This window comes from Fringilla coelebs, assembly GCF_963513975.1.
Source record: "Fringilla coelebs genome assembly, chromosome: 2".
Classification (NCBI taxonomy): domain Eukaryota; kingdom Metazoa; phylum Chordata; class Aves; order Passeriformes; family Fringillidae; genus Fringilla; species Fringilla coelebs.
The window spans coordinates 40157865-40179188 of NC_140029.1; the positions used below are offsets into that span (position 1 = coordinate 40157865).

Here is a 21324-nt window from a genome sequence, read left to right on the forward strand (position 1 = left end):
CCGGCCCCTGCCCCGGCGTGTGGGGTGCCGGCCGCGCCCATGGCGGCGGGCGGGCAGGCAGGTGGAGCGCAGGGCAGGCGGGGCCGCCGCTACCGCTCCGCCCCCACCTCCTTCGCCTCCTCCTCCTCCCGCCTCAGGTTTGTCATCGTGTCGCCGGCAGGGCCCGGAGGAGGAGGAGGAAGAGGAGGAGAGATGAGGAAGCCGCTGCCGCCTTTGCATCCGTGACGGGGGCCTGGAGAGCCCGGGCTTGAGACGGCCCCTTTCCCACCGCCGGCGCACAGGCGCTTCTCGCCCGGGGGAAGGGCCAGGAGGAGGAGGAGGACGGCGGCGGTGCTGTGTGTGAGAGAGCGTGGATATGAGCTCAGCTCTGTGCCCTGGAGCCGCCTGAGGAGACCCGACTGCCTCCCAGCCTCTCTCGCCGCCGCCGCCATGGCTCACTCCCCCGTGCAGGCGGGGCTGCCGGGGATGCAGGTGAGCAGCTGCCCCAAGGGCAGGCACGGACGCGCACCTCGGGCCGGGCTGGGTGTAAAGGGGGGGGATTCCCGGGGCTGGGGGGACAGGGCGGGGTGAGAGAGCGCCTCTCGGCCCTGGCTCGGCCGCGGGGGCTGGGCTGGGGGCAGAGGAGCGGGATGGAGACGAAACGTGCTGTCAGCGCTTGGCGTGGTGCCCAGCGAGGTCCCTCCGCCCGGTGGATCTCTGCCTGCCTCTGCTCCCTCCATCCGTCCTCGGCGGCCGCTCTGTCGCTGCAGGCGTGCGGAGCGGAGCGTGGCGTGTGGCCCCCTCCTCCGGCCGGGAGTTCGGCTCGGTGTTTTAATTCCTGAAGCCAGCCGCGGCTCCGTGGGCGATTTTCGGCCCCGTTAGTTTGAGGTGCGTAAGGCAAGCATACGTAAAACCAGTCCGTACAAGCAGGGCCTGGAAATGTTGACCTTCAGCGCATGCTGCAGTGCCCATGTCTGTGGTGCTGCTCTGAGGTGGGTGCTCGGGGATCGTGTTTGGCTCTAGTGTTTGATTCCGAGAGTTGGTCAGCTGCTGTTGTTATACGGTGGAATTTGCTCGTTCTGTGTCTAAACTGTATGTTTGAAATAACTAGTGCGGTTTTGTGCTGGCTGAACTGGCTCAGTCTGAGCCTCCGAGGCCTCCACCTCGTTTTTCTTGGTTTAAATGGAAACTGCTGCCAGGAATACATTAAGGTCATTTATATCGGTGCGTTGTTACTCTAATATTTCTCACATCCGATTAGAAACTTTCTTGCCCTTATCTCCAAAGGAACAACTTATGAATTACATGTAAGAGTCTCTCAAATTTGTCTCCTGGATTGAAAGTGTTTGTGCATCATTTGGTTTAAGTATTGATTTACCGTGGTTTGTTTATGTGAGTCAGGATTCTAAGTCATGAATCTCTTTTCTTTGGAAATCTGAGGATTTGAATTGAAAATGTAATATGCTTAGGCATAGCATGAATTATGGGCTCATACATAGTGCTGGATGCCCCGTAGCCTACGTAGGCCCACTCTCTGAGCTAATTAATTTATTCCTGTGTAGGTCCTGCTGTTGGGAGTTCAAGTTCACCTTCCAAATATGAGCAGTTTGCTGATTGCCAGAGAAAGAGAAATTAGGGTTTCTTGATTGACTATGGATATTGTTTGGGCTTTTTTTTTAAATTCCTTTGGGACAAATTAGTACTAAGACAACTACCTACTTTGAGACGGAGCCTATAACACTTCAGCATTTAAATATCAGATTTGTAGCTGCTAGGAGGTGAGAGAATGAAGATTATTCCATCAGTATGCGTGTACTGATGATGTATGCCACTTCATGATCTGAGGACCTGTGCTTTTTATTGACTTGATTTATTATTTGGTTTGTAGTACTGTTAGCTGTACGAAATGTGTGGATCTTCAGGGTTCTTGTTAGTCCACGTAATTTGGGACTTTACTTCAAATAGTTTTATTCAAAATGGTGTTATTTTTCTCATGATTTTTATTCTAATACTATGAGATTATGAGAGTTGCTAAAGTGTGAACTTCAGACCCAAGAACACCAAATTAGAGATCTGCTAATAGGTAGAGGCATGAAGTCTGTGAATGCTGCTCACTCATTTCCTGTGCCCAGTTCAAGATGTCCGTATGCATTTCCATTCTGTCAGAATATATAGCAGTTTTATAGCGGTCTGTTTTCAGTACACAATTCTCTTTGATTTTACTTCTAAATAAATGTTCAAAGAGTAAAGTACATTCAATGTGTGCCATCTGCTTAGATAAGAAAAAGATTTGGGACTTTTTCGTTGTGTAGAAGAGAGAAATAGATCTTAGTTCTCTGGGCTATAATTAAATTGCCTAAATCACGGGACTATCTCTACTTTTTCTGTAGTGTGATCCCTCCTCCCCACCTACCAGCTTCTGCCACAAACGGTGGAAGCAGTGTCAGTGACAAGTTATGCAGCTTTCTCTGACATTCTTTGCTGTACTCACACAAGAGAGCACCCATTGTGCTTGTATGAGCTGGGTAACTTCTTGACCCCAAAAAATCACTTGGAGGGACATCACTTTATTAATGCTGTTTGGTGTGAGCATGGTAGTGTCAGTAGAGCAGAAGAATGAAGGATTAATATATTTCTGCCTAAACAAGATGTCTGATCAATGTTTGAAGAGTGATGCATAAAAATGAGTGGGTAGAGAGTGAGCCAAAGGAATGAAAAACTGTGGAGGAAATGTAGGATGGTGCTGGAAGATTGTCAAAACCTGAGATTTGCTGTCTGCTGCACAGTGGGCATGTTGTAACGTGAATAAAAACAGAGTTGGGTTTTCACCTAAATTTCTGTGCATGGGTTTAAGTTTGGATTCAAAGTTTTTGCTGCTGTTGTTTTAAGGGCTCTGTATAGATATGAGTTTGGGTGTGCAGGGTGAAGCTGCATCATGACTAAACTGAGGATGTGTTGTCTTGCTTCTTCATGCCTTATGGAAGTGGCCTGGGGAGAGTGTGTGTTTGCCTGTAAATGTGTGAGATTCCTGCAAGACTGCCTCTGAGTAAGTGTATACAACCTTGATTTTCAGACTGGCCTGCATTTCAAGGCCGTGGTAAGCTTCTGGAGCTTCTTTAAGGAAGCTGTATTTTAAATCAAGTACTGTGTTTATAAATTTATGGTAATAAATTCCTGTGGTGCTTTTAAAATTCCATCATCTTGAAGACAAGACTCTTCTGTGTGATAAACTCCTTTTTTTATCTTCCTCCCTTTTCAGTTGTTTTTGTAGCAATAACAATGTTTATGCAGTAAGTTATTTTTATTCATTCTTCATTGTATTTTCAGTACAAGAGCTACAGGTTCTTCATGCAAAATGTAAATAAGCATTGACATTCAAGCTGTGTTGCTTCAAGAAATGCTAGAAGTTTAACTAAATTTAAGTGGGAACTTGACAAATGAACAGAAAAGGTTTTTAAGCATAAAGGCACCATTTCAGGCTCAGAAAGTGTCTGAAGTGTCAGTTTGCTGGAGACTGGAAGGGTGTTTTGGGAAATGCTGCTGTTTACTTGTCTATTTTTGCACTGTTCCCAAGATGTTGACTTTTTGCTGTTGTAGGAAGTGTCCTGGCCTAGAGGATCCTTTGTTCTGATCCAGCATGGCTGTTCTTTTGTAGTTACACACTATAGGTATTACTGTCTTCCTTATTGTAACTCATTCTTTTACAATAAACTGTTTAAATACTTCCTGTGTGAGCTCTGTGTTTGGTAACTGCAAAATATTGTGTTGCTAAATCAAAGGCACTGTGGAAAGGCCACTTAGTTTCTCCTGATTTCTATTTGCAGCTTCTGTGTAGGAGATGAGCTTTCCCTAGTTTGATTTTTTTTTTTTTTTTTGAGTTTGTGTGCACTGTTACTGTTTATGTTGCAGTTTGATAAATAGTTTGCAGTAACTTACAGCTCATAAATACTGGACAGATCCTTGGACCATTATGATCTTGGCTAATCAGTTTTAAAATATCCTGAATACAGATGTCATGGTTCTGTGACATATTACAAGCTCAGCCCTTGGGTGCCAGGATAAAAGAGTTTTAGTTGGTGAAAAAAAAGTGGGCATCTTCTCACTCTGTAGTCAAAGGCTGTTTCAGGGCTATGTAATAGATGAATGGAGCTGTTTGAGAGTCAGGAAAACCTATTTCCATTGTGTGTCCTTCCAGAATAGGTAAATAGATACAGCTTATGGCAACTGTGTCTTTCAGGTGTCCTCAGAGACCAGTCAGACTGTCCCTGTGTTGTGGCAAGTTTCATGTGTGAGTAAGGTACCCTCTAAGCCAGCTGGCATCTTTGTTCCCTGGAGAGACAAAAGGCTACTGATGTAGCAGACACATTTAAATACCGGGCCTTGTGTTACAAATGGTGCACAAAGCTCTGATGTCAGCTTTGACATAGTGGCATCTTTTGTGTTTCTGAAGTGGAAAATGTATCTTGGCTGCATTTTCAAAGTTTGCCTAAATTCTTCTTGTACTCCTTTTCTTGTGGGTGGGGTGGGAAGGGGAATAGAGGATGCACAAAATGCTGATGGACAAAGTCAACGAGGCATCTAATCTAAATAAATAAAAATAAAAAATACTGCATCCATCCTATAATAGTTTGGTCCCTTCTATACAAAAAAAGATGTGGACAGCTGGAGAGGGTCGAGAGAAGGGCCACAAAGATAACTGGGGGACTGGGAAGCTTTTCACATGGGAGGGCTGAGAGAGCTGGATGTGTTTACCCTTGAGAAAGGATGGCCCAGGATGGAGACCTTATCACTATGTTCCAGTATTGAGAAGGTGGAGACTCCCTTTTTACTAGGAATCACATGGAAAGATGAGGGATAAGAGGTACAAATTACACCTGGGGAGGATTCTGATTGGACACAGAAGGAAAATTCTTCACAATCAGGACAATCAGCCATTGGAATAATCTTTGTGAGGAGATGGTGGATTCCCCAACGCTGGATTCAAAATTTTAAGTCTTGCCTTTAAGTGTTGACAGGGTATTGGGCTGCCTTGCCTAGACTGTTTTTGCTGGGAAAGGTTGGACTAGATTTTCTTTGGGATCCCTTCCAACCTGGTATCCTGTGACTGTGATTGATTTTGATCTGGTTATTGCTTTTGTGATGATACACCTTTTATGGAGTACTGTTTAATTCAGTGGTGCTCTATGTGCCTAAAAGTAATAATTTGTGCGGATGCAGCTTTATAATCAAAGCTGGTTTTACTTGTAAACTCTTTGTTGATCTGGGTAATTTTCTATGTGCAGGTATGCACAAATGTCAGACTGTGTGGTTGTATATAAGTATAGAACTAAGAGCTTGCTGCAGTGTAACTTGATAAAAAGTGAGTCTTGAATCGGGAGAATTTACTGTATTGCTCTGCTTGGCAGCTTCTTGAGACAGACATCTGGGTTTTCTGTCACATACCATGGGTGCAAGAAGAGTCTCCCCTCAAATTATGGGATTGCTGTAGAACCTAAAATTTGCTATTTTCCTTATTTTTCTCAAGTAGTATTAATGCAACATAATTTTCTAATTGCCTCTATTAGCATTCTTTATTCAGCTGTTTGTTGTAGTGATGGGGTTTTCCCTGAAGAGCTACTTTTTTTTCTTTTTATCAGTAGCTTAGCTAACTAAGAATGATTTTCATCAAGGAAGTTTTAGCTTTTTAACAAGTGTAAACAAGTGAGAGACATTATTCTATAACTGTTTTTGGGATATTTTTCCTTAGCTATCTTTCTCTTGGTGTCTATAATACATCTTGTGTTTTGCTGCCATACTGTACATACTGCTGATACTTGTGTGTTGCTTTCACTGTGTGCTCAAGGCATGGAGAGATTTTTAATTGCAGTAATTTACAGTTTAGAAGTGTGATGGATGAAAGGGAGGAAGTCAGCTACAATATGAAAATTTTTCGTGATGTTGCATTAAAAACTCAGAAAAAAATTCAATTAAATATGTTTTCTGGAAACAGGCTACAGTTAGGTAACTATTCATTTTGGTATTAAACTCTTTGGGTTGTACTCTAAGCAGTTTTCTGAATAAAAAGTATCAGAAAATTTCAGACTGATTTGTGCAGGCCACATTGCACCCAGAAAATGGTATTGGTTAATTAGAAATCTGGAAGCATGCTTTACATATTTGTGTTACTAATGAAGAATTGAATATTTTGTATTCTGAATGTAAGATAAGTGCACCTTCCTTGAAAATAAGTGGAAAGATAGTTATACAAGGGTTGAGGAATACTTTTATGATAGGCTAACTTTAGGCAACTTTTTTATTCCTGTTGGAAATGTGCTTACACCCTGTTTCAGTCTAGATAGAAATCAGAACAAGAGAGTTAACTGTGCGACAAATATGATTATTAGTAGGCCATAGTGATTCATGCTAAATGTTTTTACCTTCAGTGTTTGAGATGCAAGGTTTACAGCTTTATTTTTTGCTTCCTCTCTCCTCTGTTTCAACCCATTGAAGCTTTATGGCAGAATTTATGGCAGTTGTTCCTTTTTCTCGATAGTTAAATGTATTGCTATTGCTAATTCTCCATATTTTTGGCGCATGTTATTTCTCCCAGAAAAAAGCAATTTCCTTCTGGTAGCATGAGTCTGAATTGAATAATTATAGTATTGGAGATGGAAAGTGAGAAATATGGAATATGTATGAAGAAAAAAAGAAAACAATTATGTGTTACTTTTTATAATTGACAAATTGTCGGTGGAAGAGCTGGATCTTAGTTCTACACCTAGTTATTACAGATAAATGCTTTCATTCTAGTCTTTGTACCTCTCATTCAATGTTTTGCTGATCTGTCTAAAAATAAAATAAAATCAGTTGCTGCTGTTCCTGATAATTCTAAGATGGCTATGGTAGCTTGTCTCATTTTACTTTATTATTGATAAATAAGACAGAGATGGTTCAAATTTGGTTCCAGCTTTAAGGCTTCTAAAAATGTCCTTCCTTTTTTCATTGTTTGTCTAAAAGTCCCAGACTATAAATCCAAATACTTGAGTATGTTTTGTCTTTTTGCGTTAGTTGGCTGCTCTTTGAAAGTAAAGTTAGGTAGGGATTGATAAACTTGAACCAAACAATTTATCATCTGTTTAGTGCCTCTTTTATAATTCAATTTCACACCAACTGCAGGAAATAATGTTGTGTGTTGTTTCAGTTATTCATATATGTGATATATATTGCTGAAAACAAGAACTTGTGAGCTTCTGAGATAGCTGAAATGCTGGGTAACAAATTTTGAGGCTTCTCCTTTCTGAAGGTAATTTTTTCTCTGATGCAAAACCATCTTATATGGGTGTTTTGGGGTCTTGGTGGTTGTTTTTTCTTTCTTTTTTGGGTCATGGGTTTGTTTATTCCCTGCCCCCTGCTTTGGTACCCAAGTTTGTAGGAAGGCTGATTTAAATTTGTGCAATTTACCCAAATTTATGTATCTCTACTGCTGCCCCGTGTGCTGCTAGGTTTGTGGGGATCAAAGTAAAAAGGGGAGCTCCCTAATAGTGGTCTGTGTTGAGGTGAAGAGACATTAAATGGTTTTTGAAAGATTACAAGTAGTGATCTAGGGAAACCATTGCAGTGCTTTCTTGAAATGGGGAGCTCTGTGAAGGAGAATGACATCAACTGTTCCTGCTGGTCACTTTGGCTTTAGGCTCAAAGTTCTCAGGGTATGTGGGAGAATTTCCTGTGTGAACTTCTCTGGCAGATTTCTGTTCTCTGGTTGGACCAAAGATAAAAAGTAAAGAAATTATGTGCAGCAATGGTATCTCAATTTTGAAGAAATTACGTTTCTGTGCAGTAAATTTAGCAGCAAAACTAATTCTTGATGTGATAGGAATTGAATCACAGAATAGCTGAGATTGTAAGGAATCTGTGGAGCACATCTACTCCACCTCTTGCTCAAAGTAGAGTCACCAGATTGCTCAGAACAACATCCAGCCTAGTTTTGAATACCTCAGAGGATCCACAACCTGCCTGGGCAGCCCTAATCTAATGCAGGGTTATCATTATATTAAGAAAGGCTGAGTTTTTAGCTTTGTGAGAGGGGGGTTTTGTTTGTTTGTTTTTGTTTCTTGTTTGTTTTTTGTGGTTTTTTTCTTTTTTTTTTTTTTTTTCTTTTCCTCTTTTAGTTTTGGAAGTTTAGATGAAGTTTCCTATAACTCAGTTTCTGGCCATTGCAACTTGTCCTTCTGCTGGACACCACAAAGAAAAGTCTGGCCCTGTATTCTTTATTCCTTTACATCAGGTATTCACACAGAGTAAGATTTCCAGCTGCCCAGGCTTCTTTTTTCCAAGCTAAACAATCCCCAGAAATCTCTGAACCTCTTCCAATTATCATATTTTGGGCTCAGTCTTGATAGGGAATGAGAATTGGACTGAAAAATTGGAAATTGATTTGGTGAAATGAAAAGTATACAAAATGAGATGTTAAAAGATGCTTGTCTGTTTCAAACAAGCTGCAAAGAGACATAACAGATCTGCAAGTACAATCAGGTGCACAGTTAAGTTTAAGAACTTGGATTATGGAGATGCTTTATAATTCTTGTAAGTTAAAGAAATATATTTTTAATGATTTTCTACAATAACTGGAACAACTCTTCATAAAAAGAGGTTAGAAATAAGAACTGGAGTGAGATGTGGAGAAAGACTCAAAGCTGTATCTTCTCTCAGAATGGTTATGGATAAAGTTGGGTCTAACTAGTTTGAATTACAGTGACATTTTCTGTTGAGCTTTAAGGGGCAGTTAATGTGGATGAGAATTGTGGATTCATAAAAATAAATATGTTACAAGATGTGTGTAACCCTGACTGTGAAGAGGGTACTGCAGAGGTGGTGTCAGAGTAGGTGACGCTGCTGGTTTCTCCAGGACTGTTCTTGATAATTGCTGACTGAAGTGACCTTTGCATAGAAAAAAGCAATGCCTGAAAAAGACAAAATTTAAAGGCACCTGTTACATGTGAGAGGCAGAACTGAAGAACTGTGCAACCCTGGGGATTGGAATTACTGAACAAAACAACATAAAGTGCAGCTTGTCATAAGTGTGAGTATTATTACAAAGAGCCTTTGCAAAAGTGTGGGAGCTCATTAGTTGGAAATACAGGGCATTAGGAGGAGGTGATTTGGTTTATTTGGCTGCAGCTGAGTTTGAGCCAAGACCAAATTGAACAAATAGGATCTGAGAATGTATTGGACTATTTTTATTCTGTAGAAGTAGGCAACAGTGTTGTTAGGTACTAAGAAGAGTTAATTTTAAATGGAGTATGTTTTTCTGGCTGATTAAGGTCAAAAGTAATGAATCCAATGTGGAACAAGTACAGAGAGATTACTCAAATTATTGGATGAATGGTAGCTTTGCTCATGGTGAAAAGGACTTTGTTCTACATGGCTGAACAAGCTGGACAGTGAGACAAGATGGTTGCAGTTTGTGTTCAGAAGTGTGAAAAACTATTTGAAATAAAAAGCAAAGTAATTCAAGTGTCTGTGGAAATTGAAAGTTCTGGAATCATTCAATCTGAATACTCCAAATCTTGTTTTTGATTTGTCGCGGTATGTATTCTGTGACAGCTTTGAAAAAAATGTAGTGGTAGAGATCTAGTTCTTTATCAAGGTGATTACCTTTACCCATTTGCAGCAGATATTGATGTTCTAATCCATGGTTTCTAGCAATATTTGATGTGCTCCATTACATGAAGGTTCTTTTATCAGTTCCCATTATTTTAATATTAGTAGGAATAAACTCTATACTTAGTAAAAGTTTGCAAAGAGTAGTCAGCAACACTATAATGGCAGTGTCTGCGGAAGTAATTTTCTCTGCGTAGTTGTGTAGAGAGAATATTTATAAAGCTATTTGTTTAATTTGTCTCTGTTGGAAGTATTTACAAAACCAAGCAAAATCAAATTTGGCAAGAATCCTTTCCAGATGTGATAGTGGAAAAAAGGATGGGAATTGGCCACTCGTGCTTTCAAATTCAAGCAGTTCATTATGTATCTGGAGGCCTGATCTCTACATGTTTGAAAGACTGCAGGTCATTAAAGAAACCAACTCTTAGTTCTTGCAAAAACACTGCTTGCCAGTGGTTTAAGGCTCTCACTTCAAACACCTGGTTTTCTGAGAAGAAAACTGAGACCTTTCTTACAGAGCAAGAGTGTGTTGTTTGGGTTTTTTGAAACAACTGCTGCCTCCTGTTGCTCAGAAGAAAATTCAGGAATGGCAACTGTTACATTTCAGAACAAAGAAATGAATTTACAAAAGTTGTGAACTGGCAAGGAAGGGTTTTGGGTTTTATTTTTTGTTTGTTTAATAATTAGTCATTTCACAGGAATCTTCTGAAATAACATTATTATTGATAATGATTTCGATCCCATTAAGTTGTGTTATTGTTGAACAATCAACATTTCAAAATGGCTGTAAAATTTTGATTATAAAAATTCAAGCGAACAGTTGTTCCCTTCTTCTTGGGTCTTTCAGAAAGTTATCTTCCTCACTTTTCTGTAATTGTTAATTCTCTTTTACAGTTGTCTTATAAAACTGCCAGCCTAACACCAGAATACCAAGAGCTTGACACTGTAAAAAGAAGCTGTGAGGTTCCTGAAAGTCTCTGAAGACTGTGGAGCAGTGAAACAAGGGGCTTTAATATATGATAGTCATAGAGTGTTAAGGGGGAAAGGGAAAATAGGGGGTGTATATATTCAGCCAGCAGAACTTTGAAAAGCTGCTGGCAGGTAGCTCTTGCATTTTCTCCATTTGAACAACTGCAGTGCACTGCAACTGAGCAGTGCTGGCTTTTTAGTCTCAGGAGGTGAAACATGGAATGTTTTAGGCAGCTGCAACTGGGATTGGTTTGTGGCTTACCCAGATGCCTTTGAAATGATGTAATGCTCAGATTCCTGTGGCTAGTGAATGGAACTAGAAGGCTTGTGTGGTTGGATTAGGCACATCTCTCTACAGCACATCATCTCAAATTCCAGCACAGGATGTATGAAACTGTAGATGGATAATTGTTTTCCACGAGGGAAAATATCTGATGCCGGTGTTCAGGTTATTTTTATTCATGAAGAGTTCTCAGACAAGACTGGTTTGAATATTAAGAACAGAGCATTCTGTGAGGCATGAGAAGAAGCAGTAAGCACAATTTGGTTTGTAGTTTAGTGATCTCTTAGAAATTGTGTCCCTGGAAGTGTTGGTAAGGGTTACTGTGCAGCTGAGTGATGGCTGTGGGAAAACATGAAGTGCCCTGGTCTGGTTTCTTAGGTGGGAGATACATAAATATATAGATATATTATGTAATATTTAATAGTGTGTAATAGTGTGTTGTTCTCTTTACATTGAAATTAACGGAGGAACAAGCTGCTTTTGGTGGAAGGGGTGTGGATCTTTTGCTCCATTCGTTTAATGGCAAAAGGGTGATATAACCCCGTTCCCTTCTGTTTGTTTACCAAAAGTGACTTTGGATAAAAGGATGGATTAGTAAGATCTAAAGCAGGGAGAATTTCTTGGGGCTGGTGAAGTCTTGGAATAGGTAGACTTAGAGGGTTTTTGCTTTGGGCTGATCTCACCAGTGATGTGTTCTGTTTCAGATTATCCGAAAGCTGTGATGTCTTATCGCTGACTTTAAAGTACTAAAAGTTGTTGTGTACTCCCAGTTTGTGCCAGATGATGATAAAACGCTTTGAGAACTGAGTGGGTTTATCTTTGAGTTCAGTGAGTCCTAGCTACCTAGTCCTCAAAACACCTCTTTCAGCTGTGAAATTTAGATACCTCCAGAGAAACTGTGTTCTAGGCTATCTTCCTCTTGTAGCTGTATGGGTTAATTATGTAACTTTGAGATGTGAGAGCAGAAAAGTGTATGTGGGAGGTGCTTTATACGATAAATTTAATTGTTGAAGGAAATGTTTCAGTGCTTGTCAGTGGTAACCTAGAAATTCTCATTCCCCTCTTCATGCTACTACACATTTGGGCTAAGCATAAATTGTGGTTTTATGCTTTTATAGGCATTACTGAATTCTTCGTGTATGAGCCTTCTTCTGTATGAACTATGTATTTTTCACTTAGCTAGCATGAGTGTCATCCTTTTAAAACTACAAATATCTGAAGTCTCTTAAAGTATTAATTTTTTTTCTTAAGGACAAGATTCTAAGTAATCCTGTTCTTTCTTAATTTTATGACTCTTCACTCTATTTATGACTTTTTCAGTTTAATCATAGAAAAATTGGGATTGGAAGAGCTCATTAAAGGTCATACAGTCCAACCCCCCTGTAGTTGTAATGTTTGTATTTTTTGTTAGCTACCGAGGCTCCGTGCTGTTAGATTAAGAAGGTATACTGTGGAACTTACCATCTGTGCGCTGAAAGTGAGAAGCAGTAGTGAGCTGAATACTTAATAGTGGAGAAAAAGCAAATGTGGTAGTGTGGTCCACCTCAGTCCTGCATTTGCATGTTTAGGTGGCATTTATGTGACTGCTCAAATCAAGAAAGCTGGAACAGGATGTTTATTAGGAGTGAACGACTTTGCAAAGAAAAATATAAATAAATCCTGACTGAGAGAACCTTGGCATCAGGGAACAGGAGGAAGCATGGCTATTCATGCAGGTGATCCTTATTAGGAGAGAATTGAAGAGGATTGTTTGTCGCACAAATAAAAGGGAATAGTGCCCTGTGCACTGAAGAAGGTGAATGAAGTCCTTGGAAGGATGAGATACGAAAAAAATACGACAGAGGGATTCTGGGATCTAGGAGGGAACCAATTTAAAGAGAAAAGGTTAGACTAAAGGCTTACTTTTTTTGGTAGTGGTATTTTGATCTATTTGCTTTCAATAAAAAAAAAAAATCTTTGTAATGATCTTCTATTCTGGATACTCTTTATTGGCAGAGAAAAAGAAATGGAGATGGCAGCATTTTCTGTGGCCAGTAGGATAAAACCGTGACACATGAACAGTGTTAAATTTTTTCTTTATATACAGTGAAATAAAAAAATATCAGTGTGTGCATATAAGGGATTTAGAAAGAATATGGCAATTATGGAGGTAGAAAAAGGTAGCTAGATAAATAGGAATATGGAGAATTTGAAGTGTTTGTTGCCTTTAAAAGTACCACATTTTGTTAAAAATACTGAGTGACTTTTCTCCTTATATTTCTTTTTAACAGACTCTGAAGGCAGATCCAGAAGAACTGTTTACAAAACTGGAGAGAATTGGTAAGGGGTCTTTTGGTGAAGTTTTTAAAGGAATTGACAATCGGACTCAGAAAGTCGTTGCTATAAAAATTATTGACCTAGAAGAAGCAGAAGATGAAATAGAAGACATCCAACAAGAAATCACGGTGTTGAGTCAGTGTGACAGTCCATATGTAACTAAATATTATGGATCCTATTTAAAGGTAAGATACTCACAGATGGTGGCTATTTGGTTTTACAGGTAATTCTTTTCCAGGCTATCCAGTTGTGTCTGTTTTTGTTGGTGAGGTTTGTCAAACCTTGGTTGAAGAAAATATCTTTTGTCCTTTCAACTCTAAAGAAAGAATGAGTTACTGTATTTTGTGAAGTATGTGACAGATTTTAATAAGAAAAAATGCTCATCTATTGCTATTTCTGTACAAAACCTCCTTTAAATAACATGAATTTGTTGAGGTCTAATATGTTTTAGATTCTCTTAATATTAGTTAATTTAAATTCAGGAAATTCAGCCTAAGTCTGCATTTGAATTACCAAAACATTAAAAGCAATTAGTATCAGCTCTTTTATGAGGCTTGAAATTTTTTGTCAGGGTTTGATTCCTGATCATTCTAAGTTCTTCGGTTGTTCTTCTGAGGAGACTGAACCCAGCCTTGGTCTGAGTGATTTAAAAATTAAAATCTGAAAGTAAATAATTTTGCACATTAGACATAAGTGAAGCTAATTATGGAAGGGGTTTCTGTTAACTGTCTTGTGAATCTGTTTCCCTTTCCTCCCACTGCCATATTATTCTCACGATTCAGTTTGAAGTGTGCCAGATAGTTTGCTCTTTTGTTAAGGTTTTCTTTTTTGTTATTGTTTTTAATTGGATGGATGTAATGACTTATTACGTCTTGAAGGTAGTGGAAGTATCTGGAAGCTTTTGGTATTACTTTATTCCTTGCACAGACTTTGTTCCCGTCTTGACAGCTCTTTCTTTTATGACAGTGAGATGAGAATCTAGATAAGAGATTGTTGTCTTGGCAGGATTTGAAGTTAGAAGTGGGCAGAAAGTACTTTATTCAGTCTGCTTTTGCTTTTGTGGAAGTATTCTATTTATCTGCCAAGACATGAAGGTTCTGAAAGGGAGACCCTGCTTTATCTCTGTATCTCTGAGATTGCCAGTTAATTTCCAAAGAAAAAAGGACTTTTTCTGAATCCAGGATATGCATTACTCAAGTGAGAGACAGTTTTTCCTTTCTTCCTTGTGCTCTGAACCAGTTTGCTTGGATATCTTATCAGTAATTTGTTAATGGTTTTTAGACCTGATAACTTGTTACCAGAACCTAACGCCTGGTGTTAGGTATAGGTTTGGTCTCAGAAGCATCAGAAGGTAGTTAATTGAGCACAGTAAATTGGATAAACTTTTCCTCATGGCTTCTACCACTGCTTTTGAAATTACACTGTCAAAGACTGATAGTTAAATGAAGTATGGCAGCTGCACCACTGTGCCTTCGTAGTCTAAACAGTTGTTGCCCTTCCCTGTGACATTCCAGCTGTGTGAGCTGTCCCATCATGTCTTGGTAATTGCAGTGAGATCAAAGCCTTGTAACTGCACAGAGATCTCAAATTCCTGCTGCTTGTTCCCTATACTGCCTTCATTGGTGTGCCAGCACTTCACAGAGGTATTTGAGTTTGTCTGTGTCTCAGTAGGAGTGCCAGGGAATGTCTCACAGTCCTTTCCTCTTCTCCTGCTTCTCGTTCAAAGCTCACTTTACCAGGTTGGCCAGTCTGTTGGCAAAGGCTTATATGACCTGTTTCATGAGGTGGGTTCTATCCCTTCCAATCAGCAGAGTCCTAAACCAAGACCTTGTTGCCAGCAGCAGTGGTGCAGCCAGTTTACTTTCCAAATCCATCTACTTGTGCTCTCATCATTTACCCAAACTGGCGTAATTAAGGAAAAGACTACCTGGGCCTCCAGACTCTTCTCCAGAGCCCTGATACTGAATGTGATGACTCCTATTACCCTTGGTGTCATTTGTGCCCACGTGAGAAACCAGCAAGGGCTATTAGCTCTTACAGGATAAGAAATAGAATATAAGAAAAAGTCTGATGGGAAAACCTCTTATTAGTTTTAAAAATGTGTATAATTACAATGAGGCTGAAAAAGAAAATCCAGTGTTCAGATTTGAACTAGGTGAATTTTTATGTTTTTTTGGAGGTGTAACAGCTGTGGCTGCTTTTCCTAGTGGAAGGTGAGAGGGGATTGTACGGTTCTGTTCCCTGAAGGAGTTTGGCTGGGTTGAAGGGTCAATAGGCATACTTGCGCTTATTGTTGTGGGGGGGACCCTCTGATACCTTCCATATCCCTTTTTTCTGATCAGTGCAGTAGCCTGTGAGTTTTTCAGCTTGTGTCAGCTTTCTAAGATACAGCACCAGTAGTGGCTGTGTGTGACTCAGGTACTTTTGCAGTGAAGTACAGCTCTTTCTGCAGTTAGTAGAATGTGAAGGTACTCGTGTACTCATTGCTTCAGTGCTTTGTGAATGTGTGTTGTTTGTAAGACACTTGGTACTGCAGCACTTTTGGTCTTCAAAACAAAAAGCTGATTTCTTTATGCTGTTAAAAATTCATGTGTGGTAGTTACTAGGGGATGCTGATAAGTTGTAGAATCTTTGCAAAAGAAACATTTTGCGGTTCTATTTGCTTTCTAAAAAAAGAGTTAGGTCTCGTTATCAGATATTGTGTCATCACATATATACACACACACACAAAATGGACTATATTAATATTTAAATGAATTGGTTCATATTCTTGGCTAGAAATCTAAGTTTATTTGCTGCAGGTCTTTGTTGTATTTGGAAACCAGGATTGCCATATGTAGTTCTAAGGGTCTGACCATCTTTTAGCTCTGTTTCTGACAGTGCAGATAATCTATCACTGAGAATGTTCAACACATTAATTTTCCATGTGTTGAGTGATTGGGAGACATTATTTCTTCTGTGATTGGATAGTTTAGCACTAATTACAAGAGAAAGATAATAATGTCTTGTCACAGAACAAACTTCTTTGAAGTAAGCAAGTAGGAAAACAATAGGATCTCAGTTTATATTGCCAGCCACTTCACTAATTATCATCCTGTAGTCTGTGCAGCCTTGTGCATGTTAACCATGTTTCTGGTGGATTTTAGATAGAAAGAGTTACTGTTTGTAGGGAACTCTTAATTTGATTTTCTATTAATTATTTTGGCAGACAGATTGAAATTGTTTTTGGAATTGCTATCCTTTCTCTAAGTAGGCAGAATGATTTGGGCTTGAGTTTTTTAATATTTGTTTATTTTTTAGGAAACCAAATCAGATGTCTTTGAGAAATTTTATATTGTTCTTCATTCTCTGTTACTCCACACCTTCTTCCATTAAGCTAGGTCATTTTATATGCCAGTGTGTTCAGGAACCTATTGCTTGAAATTTTAGAAGGCTTATATAATACTACTATGCTTGCCTGAGGTCTCTTGCTGTCTTGAGATGATGTGAGATGAGCTTGTCAAGCTCTTGGTGCCTTCTGCATGATATACGTGGTAGGACAGTTGAAATACCTATTACAATTTAATGAGTTAATGAAAGTTTCTTTGTTCTAGTAACTTTAAAAAACACTGGTTAGTTTTTAGGTTCTAAATAGAATAGTGTGATATACTCAAAAGCCTTGTTAACTCTGCAATACTCTGTACATCGTATTTGAATGTTTTGAAAGTGTGTTTATAGCAAATTCTTCTTTCATATCCAAAAACTAAGCCATATCTGTTCATATGAAATATTACTGCTTTAGCACAATGAGTCTTAGATAAGAAGCAACTTGTTGTTCCCATAAAGCAAGTCTTGCATTCCTTCTAGACTTTGTTCTGTGCATCTGTTTTTGGAGATTTGTGTGCAGTTGCTGTGATCAGTGTTCATGCAAATAGAACAAAAGCAATAGTGAAGTGGTACCAGTTTAGGTTGTCATTCTGAGTATAAATTTATTTGTGGTACACCTTTTTGTTGGAAATCAAGATTCATTTGTATAAAACAGAAATGGAAATGCCCTTTTCTAAGGGCATTGTATTTTTATGTAAAATGTCTTAATGTTCCCATTCTATTGGGAAAAAGGTCTTTTGTTTGTAGGATATACTGAGTAACTGGAGTGTTGCTCTTAAAGTAAATTGCAGTTCCATGGTTTATGTGGGTGCAGATATGTACAGGGATTGCTGTTCCTTGTCTGCCATGGTGTGTTAAAAGCCTGTATTAATGGTCCTTGCTGTCTTCCAAATGAAAGGTTTATCTGTTCCTCTATGATCTGATTAAATGCTCCAAGGATAAAAGAATAGTAGTTCTTTTCAGATCCTTATAGAATTAATTCATGAAACTTCTCTGGATCTGTTTATATATTTAGATTTTAGATTAACAGCATCCACGTTCTTCCTTGTAATGGATTAGGGATTCTTTTTGTTTTGCTAATTTTTAAAAAATTTCTTATAAATTTGGCTGAAATTTTCTGTCTCTTCTGAGTTTTGCTGTGCTGGAACTCTTAGGAAGTATTGCTATGCTACTTATTTTAAAACTTTTTCAGTCGAGAAACTTGTCAGCTCTGCTTTTTGCATCTTATTCTGTTTTACCAATTTTTCAAGAGCTTAGTTAGATTTGGTTCCACTTTTGGTTGTTTCTCCTGTTCCTGTTGTTTAAAATATGTTTTATTTTCAAGATTCAGATGTTTCTCTGGTAATGTTTCTTCAGTTTTTCTTTAAGTATGGCTTTATTATAACTTAATGTTTTTATATTTCTTGGTCTTGTTTTATTATTTAGAAATATATGAGCAAATTAATTTGTGTTTATATTTAAAACATTGAAGGTTAAAGACCCTTGACTTTTTTGCACGTATTTATATGTACATAATACTCCAAACTTAGGTTAATAAGTGTATATGGCCAAAAACTGAGATTGATGTGTTCCTTGTATGTGTATGTTAAAAATTCTTTCATTTCTTCGTCTTAGACTTCTGTATATATGTATGTAATGGCAGAGCAAATAATTTATAAGTCTTTTCATCATCCATTGTAACTAGGTGCAAATGATATCAAACTAGTTTTGTAGTATGTATTTTAAAAAATACTACTGTCTCTAAGCTTATGTTTCTTCATCCTCCAAATATATTTTTCTAGCACACTTTGAAGCTTCAGAGGATACCCTCTTTTGAACTGTTTAAATTTATTGACCCAAGAAGAATAGGACTTACAGTATATTTCCCCCTTTCTTTCATGCAGACAGCCTCCCATTTTATGAATGTATTTTAAGAATTATTTAAAAAAGGTTTATGGGAAGCAATGGTAGAAGGTTCATAAAGGATAGCTGCCAATAATTTTTAGGCTTTTTGTTACATAAAACCAGTATGGCTTTTTATTTCCTGTTTAGGATGTTAAATACCTACTGTTGAAAGTCAAGCAACACAGAAAATAGCTTCTGGTTAACTTTTATGGGTGAAACAGTCTACCCTAATTAAAAAAAGAAAATGTTTTTATGAAGTTTAATTAACTGAATTCTGTAGTACAGTGAGTTCTGGCAAATGAACTCCAGCCAGAACAAAAAAATTATTTATGAAAAATGGTGATTCTGAAATTAATCTGTGGTTTTATTTTTGGTAATCAGATGAATGTGAGGTTGGTAAACAGTGCTTTGGCTGAGCCATAGCAAGTCTTGCGTTGGTTAGGGCTTTAGTATACACAGGATGAGTGATACTCTTCTCAGAATAACGTGGCCAGTTCACAGTGGGCTGGAAAACTGCAATGCGGTCAGTAAAGAGCTTCTCAGGAGCAGTTTAAGGTTGGGAAGCCTGCAGTTTGGGAAGCCTGTATTCCAGAGGATGACTGAAGTTCAGGCTAGGTTTTGTTTTTTTAAGAGAAGGTTGGAAGTGATGCAATGTGTATATAGGAAAGCCCTTTCTGCTAGTTTAGTGCTTTCTAACCAGTTCTGCCGAAATATGACAAGATGTACTTGCTGAGTGGTCACGATAAGCAAATTTCATCTAATAATCTCATGTACTGTTTTAAAGGGTAGACAGCTTAAATATTGGAACAGCTTATATGAGGTGGGTTTTATGCCACTAGCAGGTTTTTGGGGATTTTGTGTCAGTATTTGCTGAATTTAAAGAAGCCTGAGTTTGAATGCTTTAGGAGACTCATGAACTTTAATGTGGATATGTTGACTATTCTAGGTAATGTAACTTGGAATGTGGGTGTTTATGCGGGACTTCAATAAGTTTGAAGTTGGTGTTCTTTTGCTTTGCAGGTTTAACTGGTTTGCTTTAACACTGAGCATCTCTGAGCTGATGTGACTTTAAATGTATGCTGTGGGTCAGCCAGAAATTAATGGACTTGGTGCATTCTGTCATCATTTGATAAAGCAGGCAGCCTTTGGCAGGCTTCATCATGCTTATCGGGGTGGGAGACAGAACAGAGATTTTTCCTGCTTAACTTTAAGACTGAGAATCCCCTTCAACAGGGCTGCTACCTCAGCATGGGGAAAAGTGAAACGTGTGAGTAGTTTCTTGATGATCCATTGTTGTGCTTTGTGCCCAGCCCCACAGCAGCAGCTCATGCCCTTGCAGAGCTGACTTTTGCAACTACATTCCCTGAACTTTGGATGGGCGTTAGAACCATAGAGTCATAACATTGTTAAAGTCGGAGAAGACCTTTCAAGATGAGCCCCAGCCATCAACTTAGCACCATGACCACTTTGTTCACCATTAAACCATGTGTTCACATTTTCTGAACACTTTCAGGGGTGGTGGCTGCTGCTTCCCTGGTTCTCTGTTTTACAGATGCTTTACAATCCTTTCTAGAAAGTGAAAGAAATTTTTCTGTGAAGAAATTTCTCCACCTGGTACAACTCAAGGCTGTTTCCTCTCATCCTATCACTTGTCACCTGGGAGAAGAGACCAACGCCCGGCTCACTACAGCCTCCCTTCCCGTGGTTATAGAGAGCAATAAGGTCTCCCTTGAGCTGCCTTTTCTCCCCCACCTCCCCCAGGCAATCCTCCTGAGACTTGTGCTCTGCACCCTTCCTTAGCCCCATTGGACTCATTTAGGCAGGATTAAATGAAAAAGCTGTAACTGTCTTTCATTTTTCCTGCTACAGTTGCAACCATGTTGTTGTCAATTCATATTATCAGGAGTTGAAGTGCTGAAATTCCTTCTTTGTTCTCTTGACCAAAGCTGGAAGGAATTGTCTTCACCTTTAGGAATTCCTGCAGCTGGAATGAGAAGAAGGCTGTGGTTGCAAATTCTGTTCTTGTGGCAATGTTGAGAACAAAACGAGGCCCACTTTCCTATGAGCCAACCTGTGTTCTGGTATGCTTACTCTTCTTCTGAAGGACTGGTTCTCATTAGGCAGCCCTGGCCTGCAGAGAAGTTGAATGAGTGTTGCCTTCATTTATCTGTAGTAAATGTGGAGATGACATCTGGCTGGACTGCTCAGAAGGAGGTAGCAAGAAGGTTTCTGTAGTAGTGGTTCTGATAGGCTGTCAGATCTTGTCAGTCTACTGATTGAGAGAACAAGTAGGAAACTTCCATTGATAGAGTCTCTAGTAGCTATAAATAAGACAAAGGCAAAAGGATGCCAAAGCACCCATAAACTCTGTTTCTAGAGTCATATTGTTTTGCTGTGAAGTCCTATTTTCATATTTATTTGGTCTCTTCTTATTTCAGAGATGTTACCTTAAAATCTGAACCTTTGTTGTCCATAGTCTTTACTACTGTCTTTCCCTGTAGTCATTTGCTGTGCTCTTAATGAGAAAAAAGTTGTTAGTTTGCATTGTCTTTATTCAAAGGTACTGTTTCAAATTGTAGTTTTAGAAACTTGTTATTCCAGTATTTTCCTTTAGCAGTTGGAGGGATTATTAGCATTTTCTAGAATCTGCATCATATTGCCCTATTTTTTCACATCTGTCAAAAAATCTGCCTAGTAAACAATGGTGGTGACTTCAAGAATTTTGCTGTTCATCAGTGTAATCAGTTCTGCACTTTTAGCCTTTTATGGCTAAGTAATTCTTACTGTACAAGTATATCAACGTTGGGAAGCATCACCTAGTATATCTCAAAGAAAACTGAGCGTCTGTAACTCAGTAACCATATTTTGTATTTTGTGTAAATACTTAA

The 21324-nt window shown here is 38.9% G+C and overlaps 1 protein-coding gene across 1 annotated transcript in view; it reads left to right on the top strand.

The window, feature by feature from the left end:
* Positions 1 to 216: 216 nt before the first annotated feature.
* STK24 (serine/threonine kinase 24) overlaps positions 217 to 21324 on the top strand; it is a 52112-nt gene continuing 31004 nt past the window's right edge. The window contains exons 1-2 of the mRNA XM_084226888.1: positions 217 to 471; positions 13141 to 13371. Coding sequence (XP_084083014.1) covers positions 430 to 471; positions 13141 to 13371 — 273 coding nt within the window. The 5' untranslated portion in view covers positions 217 to 429. The remainder of the gene's footprint in view (positions 472 to 13140; positions 13372 to 21324) is intronic.